The sequence below is a fragment of the Pygocentrus nattereri genome, chromosome 6 (assembly GCF_015220715.1).
Source record: "Pygocentrus nattereri isolate fPygNat1 chromosome 6, fPygNat1.pri, whole genome shotgun sequence".
NCBI classification, from domain to species: Eukaryota; Metazoa; Chordata; class Actinopteri; order Characiformes; family Serrasalmidae; genus Pygocentrus; species Pygocentrus nattereri.
The window spans coordinates 40774046-40786229 of record NC_051216.1 but is presented as its reverse complement, the minus strand read 5'-3'; the positions used below and the strand labels follow the sequence as shown (position 1 = coordinate 40786229).

Below are 12184 nucleotides of genomic sequence, written 5' to 3'. Positions count from 1 at the left end.
ATATCAAGTCAATGGGTTAAATACTGAACCAGTCCACTGTGCAAAAGCTACTATGTGAGAAATGCTGCCAATGGTCATGTAGTTCTGACATCTATGTTGAAAACCTCTTGGATAATGTTCTACAAACCAGTGTAGCTCAGTACATATGAATGGAAACTTATCATGTGCATAAAGACTTCAGCTCGTTGTTTATGGCAACTGAATTCCTTTTGATGAATTGACATCATTTCGGTTCTGTTTACTCGGCCATTGAATAAGATCCAAACAGCTTGAGGCCTTTTTAGGCCTGATGGGCTAAAATGCTGAAGGGCAGGTAGTGCTTGTACGTCCTTGAACCCGCTCATCGCTGCTTGTGGCTATATTTATTACTGTTTTTTGTGGGTTTTTTTTTATGGGTAACTGTTAGTATTGGAGGGCCTGGGTTCAGTTCCCCGGCCGGGCGACCAGGTTCCTCTCTGTGAGGAGTTTGCATGTTCTTCTTGTGTATGTGTGGGTTTTCTCCAGATGCTCCAGTTTCCTCCCACAGTCCAAAGACGTGCAGTCAGGCAAACTGGACATGCCCCTAGGTGTGAGTGTGGATGTGAATGTATATGTCTGTCTGTCTGCCCTGCGATGGACTGGAGGCCTGTTCATGGTGTATCCTGCCTTCCACCTGATGAATGCTGGGATAGACTCCAGCTCCCCATGCAACCCATAAGGATAAGTGGCTTAGAAGAAAATGTATTACTATTGTTCTGTATACATTACTTTCTTGTTTTTATGTATTTTCTTTTATCATTTCTCATCTTATCTAACTGATAGACTATAGCATCGATATCAAAAACACCTGTGTGCTCCTGGATTTCAACCAGAGCAGCAAAACAGGACAAACACAGCAGCTGAGCTTTTTGCTGTTGTAGAAAAACATCATTTTCGAAGCGAAAAATATCAGATTTTTTACACAATCTGCGTCAGACCTTAAGAGGTCACCTGCTCATCCACAGTCTGACTCAGGACCAATGAACCAGTGAAAGACGCTCACGAAGATGTACCTGACCAACTGTCCACCTCCAGCACTTCAGGCAGAAGCACAGAAAGATTTCTGAACTTCTTGGCTTCAGGACTTGGTGTGTGGCTCAGGTATGACATAAGCAGACTATACTGTGAAGTCTGTTTGAAAGCGAACCAAGATGAAGCTGGAAAGTGGATTTCTTATAGGAACCAATCAGTTCAAAATAGAGTCGAATGAATAAAAACGCAGGCGATTTCAAACAAATTCATCTCCCAAATCTTGTTAATGAAAAATAGCAGACTGCATGTGCTGGGAATCAAGCATGGTGGAAAGCAGAGATACTTAAAGGGAAATTCCACAAATTTTTCTAAATTTCTGTACAATTCAGTGGTTGAGATACAGTCATCCAGATTGTTTTAAGGTGAAATTTGCAGAGAACTTACAGACTCATGTCTTTACAGTGATGGTGATAAAAACCCAGAACTCCTGATGTCTACAATGCAAATGTAACCATTTTTGTTTTACTATCCAAAACTACCAGTGAACCTACACGTCTCTTCTGAGCTTTGATGATGGTAAAACAGTGGTAAATCTAAAACATTCTTTGGGGACTATTTTGCCTTAGAATACCCTTCATGTAAAATCTCAGACATTAGGCAGGGTATTTATTCATGAGCATCTTCCAGGGAGGAAGCTTTTACAGACATTTAACTCAACAGACGTCTGGTTCCTATCACCATCACTGTGAACAACTCTGACTCTGAAAGTCTCTCTAGAACGTGTTTCAAACCAAATTATGCATGATTATGCACCACCACCACGTCAGTGTTACTGCAGTGCTCAGAATGATCCACTACCCAAATAATACCTGCTCTGTGAGGATCCATGGGGGTCCTGACCACTGAAGAACAGGGTAAAAGGGGGCTAACAAAGTATGCAGAGAAACAGATGGACTACAGTCTGTAACTGTAGAACTACAAAGTGCTCCTATAGTAAATGAGGTTGATAAAAATGGACAATGAGCGGAGAAACAAGGTCATAGTGTTATGCCAGATTGGTGTATATGTATGTGTATATGTATAATATTTCATGCTATACATTTTCGTATTGATTCTTATCGATTTTACCTTATGTGTATTCTATGCTTTTCTTGTATGTGTGCTGTTGGAACACTTTGTTTTCCCTTTGCAACTAATAAAGTGTTATTGTCTTAGTACTTCAATGTACTTTAATAAGTGTATTTGCACAAAAGAAGTAGAATTAAACTGTTAATCACACTTATTTATATGACAGTCATAAGCTAAACCTTCCTGGCTGTGAAAGGCCTAGATGGCATATACTTAGTCCGCAATTCAATTCATGATCTTGGATTCATGATTCAGTATTCCTGCAATATTTTGAAAATAATTTGAATGAAGAAAAATGTCTCTAATCACGTTGCACAATTTACTAATGACAATCGAGCTGGGAGGAGTGCTGGGGGGAGTTGCTAATGGTGCTCATTGGCTGGTGTTCAAGGAATGCAACTGCATTACATGGCACTTCTTCTCGGTGCACAGTCATATCTCCCCGTCATTATCCCAACTTTGCATTGCAATATCACAAAGTCAGATGCGTCGTTACACCCCTAGTCCACAGTTAATAACTGTAAACTCACAAGGCATTTCTATGTCTTTCTAATAAACCACCAACTCAATGTAAATCTCTGAAAACATATAAAAACCTTATTTCTAAGTATGCCAGTGAGTTTTGTGAGAATGCTCCCTTCCATCATATTGAAACTAAAACAAACCACACATAAAAGCTCCTTTTCCAGTTCACAAGCTGGAGGAGAATGAACAGACTGAAGATCTTTACCCTCTCGGCCTCTTTAGTGTCATCAAACAGCCTCCTCTGTCTGCGTGCCGGCGTGGCCTTGGCCGTTTCCCAAGCCTCCACCCACATATTGCCTGGGATATTCATCCTGGCACTCAGGTTGCCGCGGACAACCGTCTGGCCCGTCTCGTCAGTCACCTCCTCCTCCACGTAGTCTCTCGGGGAGTACCAGCGCACAAAATCCTCCAGAGAACAACCAGGATTGGCCGCCTGAGGGAGTTCAGCACACACAGACAGAAGCCACATTAAAGCTGCGTGCAAAAGGATATTCTGCTATCTATCAAAAACTCAGATGCTGACAGACAACAGACACACGCCAATGCATGAACATTACACAACTTTATTAGTTTAAAAAGTTCACCTGAACTTTTAATGTAAAATATCCTACTTAAAATGGTTTTAGCTTCTATACAGTACAGTACAATTCAGAGAGCACCCTTCATTTCATTTCCAGTCAAAACAGCCATTAAGTACAAGTTATTCATTTTTTAAAGGTGATATTTCTGAGGAGCTCAGACATAACATAATCCACTTGCATAAAGAAGGAGACAAAGAAAATAAGTGGAACAAAAACAGGAGTTTCCAACAGCTACAGAGATAATGGGCCTCCTAACAACCACCTGGGAGACCTGACAGACCCCAAAACTGTCCCCATCAGCACTTAAAGCTTTCATCTTTGAAAGACAGGAGAAAATCAAGCTGCTTCAGATCTGAAAACATCCACAGGTGTTTCTGTCCATCCTTCCACTGTGAGAGGATAACAAATTGATTGTTTTGGAGATTACTTGAATGGAGAGGAAATGTAACCAACTTCTAAGACTGAACTTGTGGGGGGAAAAAAAACAGTGAAACTGGACATTTTGAGATGCTATAGTGAGGTTTTATGACCAGATAAGTCTAAATGGGAACTGGGATTAGGACCATGGGTTATCTGGGTTTTGACCATCAAATGCAACCAACTTCTAAGACAGAACTTTGGAGGCGTGGAAAAAATATCCTGGCAGATTTAAAAAAAAAAAACAATTTCCTAATAACTAAGAAAGCTGTAATAAAGCTAAAGAGTGGACAAACTATTGAAATTTTTGTATTATATTCAATCACTGATGCTTCAGTCATATGCAAAAGTTTAACCATCTGAAACTTTTTCGAAGTGAAAATGAAAAACATCCTCAACAGAGAACACACTTCTGAACATTACAATGCACGACTACTGGCTATTTATTAAATTTAACACATTGTGAGAAAAAAGTGGCCTGTGCAAAAGTTATGGCACATTTTACAGTTCACGTTTTGTGTTCTTCCAACATGTGAAACTCGATAAACTTGAGTAAACAGAAAGTGTGTTCTCTGTGGAGGGCGTGTTGACTTTAAATCTTAAATCAGGGGTTTTCAAACGTCTCCATATGTTTTCTACCTTTTATCCTGATCCTGAAAAATGAACGAGCCGTCTGTTTTATTCGTATGCAATACGAATAAACCCCTGGTCAAATTCCATGTTTTCCAAGTTAACACAACCTAAATACTGAAATATTTTCAGATCTATTTAGCTGTTGAGGGTTCTGTGTAATTTTTGTTTGTGTTTTCTGTTTTTATTTCCTGACAGTGAAAAGTGAATGTGTACTTAAGTACGTATTTTGACTGGAAACAACTTTTCCAGTACTGGACTGCTTGAAAGCTGTAAATAAAAAAGAAGAGATTTGACGTGTATCCAGAATGAGGGACGAAGCTAAAGAAAATGTTAAAATGACTTTGTTGTGATACAACTAATATCTAGAATTCATTATATTTCAAAAGTGGAGATCAAATCTCAAGGCAGGGAAGTTCACAAAAAATATTATCTATCATATAATAACTTGTTTACAGAATTCTTGAAACAAAACATCTACAAATACCTTTGGGTGAAGAGTATATACCATATTCAATACTGTAAATAGTATTACATACAGCATATAACATGTAGAGCACATAAAAATGGTAAATACAGCAACTTCTGAATGCTAGAATATGCGTATTTTCATACAGAGAGTACGTAAAAGGAGAGAGCGCAAAGATAAACACTGAAGAATATGGCATGAAGACTTATTAATTTAGAGAATTCATTTAGTGTGAATAAACATGATTTATTCATAATGTCAGACACATTTTGCATGTATCTTTGATAAACTGAGCTAATTCATGTGACATCAGAACACTGTCTGATTTGCTCATTGTGAAAGACCAGGCTGCGATTATGAATCACAAAGATGATGAATGCAAGTGAGCATCCCGTCTCTCCAACCGCATGATTGGTCAGCTGTAATGCACATCAAAATTAAATCAAATCAAAGAAAAAAAAAGTGCCCCCTTAATTCCCTCTCGGAATTGTGCAACTCGACCTGTAATCATCAATAGGAGAGCACCAGCGGAATGAATAAAAATGAATGGAATGTTAAAAAAAAAAGAAAGGAAAAAAATCCCATGCAATGCAGTATTAAGCCTTTTAATGGACACTGCCGCATGAATCACCCTGATGGTGAGCAATGAGCGCGCTGGCTTGTCAGCCGCTCCCGTTGTAAATGAGCTGGCTGACAAATTCCAGTGGCAAACTTTCTCCGCGTGACCTTTCTGCCCGTCTGTGGAAGTGCTGCACACTTTCATGGTCGATAATTACTGGGAGATGGAGCAACGGGACATAATGATCTGAGTTTTACAGAAACGAGACAGCTCGGAGACTTAAGAGAGCGAGGTGAGGGGGAGGTGGAGGAATATTTTCATGAGCTGATCTGAATACATTTCAGCTCAGGAACGTTCGCTTAGGCTCTCGCTCCGTTCACGTATGAAAAACTTCACTCGGATGTGATCGCACGCTTAGTGGAGGTTGAATGAGGCTTCAGAAATTAGAATAGCGTGGCTTTCAAGGCCAGAAGAGCAAGAATTATAGATTTTAATTAGAGATAGCACTAACCCGATACGCTCCGATATCAGATCCCGCATTTTCTTGCTGACATCGGCCTAACACTCACACGAGCTGCTACCCAAACGCACCTCAGCTGCCTTGCATATTTCTTTCTCATATGCATCTTAAAAGGCTAAAGGAGATCAGATGTAAGACAATCCACTTGCATAATGATGGAGAAAGTCAAAAGAAAAAAGGTGAAAAATGGGATTCTTAACAAGCATCTGCAGGACCTGGTAAACCTCCAACACTGTCCTCATCAGATAAACAGCACTTAAAGCTTTCATCTCTGAGAGAGGAGACAAGCTGCTTCAGATCCGAAAACATCCACAGGTGTTTCTGTCCATCCTTCCACTGTGAGAAGACGACTCAATGCTATGGATGTGAAAGGATGTGTAGCTGCCAGGAAGCTTTTAATAAAAAAAAAAAAAGACATAATTGAAGAACATCTGCACCAGGACACCCAAACTGGAAGGCTCCGTTCACATTACCCGGTCTAAGTGGCACAAATCGGATTTTTTGCCCTAATGTGACTCAGATCTGATGTTTTCAATTCCGACCTGAGCCTCTTTCTCATGTGGTCCTAGATCTGATACGTACCCAATTTGTGGCCATGCAACCTTAATGCGACGCTCAGATTGGAAAATGCTTTTTTTTCTGCGCGTGCGCCATCATTCAGCGTTGCCATGGCAGCAGCAACGAACAGAAGTTAAAACCAGAAGGTTAAAAAGAAACACATCTCACCCTTTTCTCCTTCGTCTGGCTCTAATAATGAAGCTGAGAGCCGATCAGAGTCAATTATCTTCTCAGCAAACCTCATTCTGACCGTTAGTTTGTGCTGATGATGAACGTGATCCATTCACGTGACGTTACTGAGCAGGACGTCGGTCAGTTCAGGACGACGGTCCATTCGCATTAATGGCAGATTTGAGTCACTTACCTAAACCCGTGTGAACCATCCTGTCAGAGAGATTGGATGTGTGCAAAAAATCGGATTTGAACAATAAGGCTTGTAACGTGAACGTAGCTTAAGATGTAAAGTAAGGTTTTATGGACTGGAGCCTACATTTGTAATTGGGATGACTTGGATTGTGTGAAGCGCAACCAGCTTCTAAGACTGGACACATTGACTGGAAATTAATCTGACTCCACAGTACTGGACTACTTCCTCTGGATCGAGTACTTGATAGCCATGATAGCCTACTTTTAGATGCTCACCTTAAATGAAGTGCTTCCATTAAAAAACAGTTTTTAGTTAGTAGTTTTTCAAAAAGAAAAAGTACTGGATGGACTCCAGTATCAGCCAATACTCTAAGTTTAACGTCCATAGTGGCATTAGCAAAGAAAAAGTGCTCCCATGCAATCATCTCTTATCTAAATCGGTAGAAATCTTTAAAATGCATGGACAAAATTGGAGCGTTTAAAGATGACTGCTACTACTGAACTTAGCTATGCACTTTCCTCCATGTTTCAGGTACTTATTAGCTACATTAGCCTCGTTGCTTATAGAGCAAAACAATAGAAGCACATTTCACACATCTCAGCTGACCGACTGCACTTGGGGTCAGGAGACACTGGTTAATCTATCAATATATTCCTCTGAAAATATCCAACTAACACTGAATGGTGGTGGTATGAGCAAGTAGGGGTTGAAAACGGATGACTACAGCAACGCAGCTTGGGACCACGGCAGATGTCCAATCAGCTCCGGCCTGCCCCAGCCCAAAGCAGTCCGTCAAGTGGTGGCGGGGGCTCTACTTGGGAGGGTTGGGGTGGCGCGTGGTGCTAAAAAAGGGTGGGGGCGTTCAAAGCGCTGTCATATTGTTAAGTCGCCCCATTCATCATATCCAAGACTCTCCATTCTCCACCCAGAGGGAGATGGTAATTAAAGCCAAAATGCCAAATTATGCTTGGCTAAGCACAATTAAAGACAGTGCCGTCGCTAAATTTAGAGGCCATCTCCAGCTAAGGGGGCCATTTACCGCGATGGCCGTGCTCACAGCAGTCATTTGCTGCAGCCTCAACGAGAGAGGCAAAGAAAAAAAAGTTGTGTGTCTGCTCGAGAAAATTGGAGCATTTTGTAGGGCAGCAGGATATGCGAAAAAAATTTTTTTCGGAAAAATAGCGTCACTTCTCATCAGCCGTCGCCCCCTGCTGTTGAAAACGGCCGCCCGAGACAGGCGCTACATAAACAAAATTGAAAATAAGGGTGCGCTCGCCACGTTTAAGGCACTCTCCTTTTCTTCCCAAATCCCTTGTTCCTTAATCTCCTAGGACGGTCCACAGAATAGTGCTGTGGGATAATTCCACGTTATCCGACAGACAAGGATGAAGAGCGCGGGATAAGGTGCTTATGAAAATGAATAGGTGTCCGTGAACGACAGCCGTGAAGCCTCTTCCCTCATTCTCTGCCAGCCTCTTCCCTGCAATCTCTCTCCTTCCTCCCCTTTAAAAAGGTGAACGACGAGATTGTAAAAGGCTGCGCACCTCATCTGCAGGTCAACGGATTCCAGCCTGCCGAAGATTAAGACAGAGGAACGGAGCGGAGGGATTTCTGATCACGGCCTGAGGATGAGGTGTGCAGCCTTTACCATCTTGTCATCGTGAAGTTAAAAGATATGGAGTGGTATTTCGCACCTACTGACATTTCGCCGCCATCGACGGATGTGTTAGGCAAGCCGGAACCTCTACCGTCAAAGTCAGAGCGGCTAAACCCTTCAGACTCAACGTGGAAAACCACACAGGCGACTACAAAGCTTAGCCAGTATCTCGTGTACAAATGTTTGCACTTGATAAATATTTCAGCGACTCCGTTTCCTCTGGTTGCGAAATTACAAAAGAAAAAAAAAGCAGTTAATGTAGCCTAATCAGCTAAATTTTTTACCTCGAATCACTCTGGCATCTGACATACTCGTTCATTAAAGCAACTCCCTTCTCCATTTAAAATTTCCAATTTCTGTTAATTAGCGGTATTCTCCACGGTGGCCGAGATATCATGTGCAATTAAATTAAGCACACAAAAGCAGTACGCGGAATTTCTCTATTCGTGGAGGACAGAGTACAATTCAGGATTAGCTCTGCATGGGGAGGCAGGGTAATGTCATTTTACCACAGGATGTCTGCGATGTTTATGAGCGATTCAGGCAGGATAAGAAATCTGGGTATGCAAAAGTGCGAAAACCACCGCTGGTCAAGCTGCACGCCTTGTTGATTTTCTGAGCGAGAATAAGTTAACAAATCCTCTACATAAATGTCATAAATGCGGCATATTTATGCAAATGTTAATGCACTACTGTTTATTTGCTGAGTTTAATAAGTCCCCCACCCCTCCACGCTGTCTAACAGCGATGAAAGAAAAGTTATATAAATTAAAGTTGTACGACTTGTTGTAAGAATTGTAATAAACTGAGATAGCAACAATTCCATTTTAAAAATAAATGACAAAAAAAGCATAGAATTTTAATTAAAAGCTAAACTAACATTTTCCAATGTTTCTTGAAAGTGTGCACTGACCTTGACTGTCTAATAAAAGGCGGGACTGAGTTCCACAGTTTAGAAGAAGAACAACAGAGTCTCTCCAAATGTTCTGTATTTTATGGAAGGTGTTTGCAGAAGGCCAGCATCTGCAAATCTAGGATTCATGTGTTAGAACATAAACAGACATTCTATAAGACGTACAGGTGCTTCAAAGTCACTTACAATCACAAAAATACTGTAAGAAAATGTAGTTTAGTTCTTTAAAAATGGGGGTTTGGTCTCTTTTTTGAATTCCAGTATAAATAGCATTATAGTAATCAACCCTGCTTGTAACAAATGCATGTTTCTCTGCATTGCTACTGGGCAGAACATGTTGTATATTTTTCAAATAATAAAAAGCAACTTAATAACTACATCTACATATGGAATAAAAAAAAAAGTTCTGAAACGAATAAAACACCCACGCTTTGTGCTTTAGGTTTGGTGTACACAAAGCAGCGTTCTCTGAATTTTAGTATCATAAATCAGTATTTCCGTTTTTCTTTATTTAACTGGATTAAAAATTGACATGCAATGCTATGATCTTTTCTGATGACACCACCTTAAGGTAGCATAACAGAAAAACAAAGGCCCGAAAACTGAACCCCGTGGGACTCCAAAAGAAATGCTAAGATTTTTGTTAGTAAATGAGTAATTTCCCAAAAACTATTTATTAAATATGATTCAAACCAGTCTAAAACCGTGCCTGAGAGGCCTACCACCTTTTCGAGATGGTGCATTAGAAACTTTTTACCTGAATCAACAGAACTGAAAGCACTAACCCTGAGGTCATTCACAAGGACCAATGCCATCTCTGCGCTATTTATCAAATCACTTAGAATCGCCACAATAATTACATTATCCCACCTCCCTATGTGACCAATACAATTCGAATGCTGCTCTAGTCATCAACAGGAAGTGCAGTGTTCTTCATCAGCAATCAATTTCAAATGTGGACATCAGACAGGTGCCACTGAAAGTGCTTAAGCAAATATTGTATGAGAATCCCATACGCCAACAAGCAGCACTGCTCGGTTGCCAAGCTACCATCTTTGTTCAAACACACATCCGATATCAGATTCTCAATATCTGACGTGTCTGGATGACAATAACATGGAGATCATTACTCTTCAAATCCAATTGCAAACGATGCTATTCTGGAACTTCTTTGATGCACTTTTCAGATGAACATCTTTTCAAACCATAAAAGGCAGCCAACCCTTCACTCATGACGGTCATTCACTCATCTACTTTCAAGGAAAAGTTTAAGGAATAGACCAATTTTCACAGTTTTCCCCTTGAAAAAGTGTCAGAAGAGGTTTCACATCTAAAACAATGAAAATGAGGAAAAAATTAGTTTATATTACTTGCCTGTAGTATAAGTTTGTATTGCTAATTCTTAAATCTCTTTAATGATCTCCTTGTAAATTGTAAGGATTTGAAAAAAAAAACAACACAACGTAACGCGGTACATGTAATAAGAAACACTTCAGTGGCTGTCAATATGTAGTGGCTGTGAGATAAATTTGCAAAAATACAATAATCAGCATTCAAATCCTTAGACAGACAACAGTTTACAGACTGTGAAAAGAAAAAAGGAAACCTAAACCTTACTATGTTTCAGTGATTAGAATTTGGTGACAAATTGGAAAATGTTGCTGAAGATCACATTAAAATCAATGAAATCATTCAGGTTTATTTTTAAGTATCCAAGCATTATTGAGTTCAGGTTTTAAATGTGGCACTGTCATAGGATGCCACGTTACCTTGGACACCACTGAGTCAGTTCATGAAACTTCTGAGATTTCGACTCTGCAATCAGCCAATAAACTCACATAATAAGGCGTAACGTAAACAGAATGTCAAACTTTTTTTTTTTTAACGTTGCACCACTTTACCTGAAAATATGAAGACACATGATCTAAAAGATGAAGAATATTTAAATCCTTCATTTCATCAAGCATGTAGTTGGTTTCAGCAGTGCTCCATAAGTGTTTTGCTGCCTCTGATGGCGACGGTACTTGCATATTTCCGGTTAAGCAGTCTGTTTTCGCACATGCGCAGACTGAGAAACCCAAAAGAAATCAGAGTAAGAGTTCACATGCGCTGAGAAATCTGATTACTGAGCTGGGGCAGTCGTGGGCTGGAGGTTAGGGAACTGGCCCTGTGACCGGAAGGTTGCTGGTTCGATCCCCAGTGCTGACAGCACATGACTGACGTGCCTTTGAGCAAGACACCCAACCCCCAATTGCTCCCCGGGCACCATGGATAGGGCTGCCCACCGCTCCGGGCAAGTGTGCTCACTGCCCCCTAGTGTGTGTGTGTATTCACTAGTGTGTATGTGGTGTTTTACTTCATGGATGGGTTAAATGCGGAGGTGGAATTTCCCTGTTTGGGGGATTAAAAAAGTATCACTTAACTTAAAATCTAGCCTCGGATTTCTTAATCAGATCTCTAGACCTTACACCGATCTAAGAGAGTGTGCTGTGTGCATGACCATTTAAACAATAAGATAACTGCATAAATCTGATTAGAATCAGATTATTGAGTGCATGTAAGCGCACTCGTTTCTTTCAACCTCTTGGTCGTTTATCACTGAGCGATAAAGTTAAACCCAAAAGCTACTCATAAGCTATTCGTGTATGACCTCTCTCAACCGAAATGGTAGTTCTCGCTGTCCTGTGCCACCCTCACCTTGAACGATTCCATGTCTGAGAGCAGGCAGGCGCTCTGCATGCGGGCGCGGAGATGGGCACCCTCGGCCGAAGTCCCCAGCTTGGCCAGCACCTCTGACTGCTCCTCCAGCAGGTCCTCTGTCATGGGGGCTGGTTCCTGCATGTGACAAAAACAAAAAGACAACAAGCAAG

At 40.8% G+C, this 12184-nt stretch overlaps 1 protein-coding gene across 2 annotated transcripts in view; it reads right to left on the bottom strand.

The window, feature by feature from the left end:
• Window positions 1-12184, bottom strand: part of rab3gap1 (RAB3 GTPase activating protein subunit 1) — a 110859-nt gene that overhangs the window by 30298 nt on the left and 68377 nt on the right. For both annotated transcript variants that reach the window (XM_037539333.1, XM_037539334.1), the window contains exons 18-19: window positions 12012-12149; window positions 2849-3076 (exon numbers count right to left, since the gene is read on the bottom strand). In XM_037539333.1, the coding sequence (XP_037395230.1) occupies window positions 2849-3076; window positions 12012-12149 (366 nt within the window). The remainder of the gene's footprint in view (window positions 1-2848; window positions 3077-12011; window positions 12150-12184) is intronic.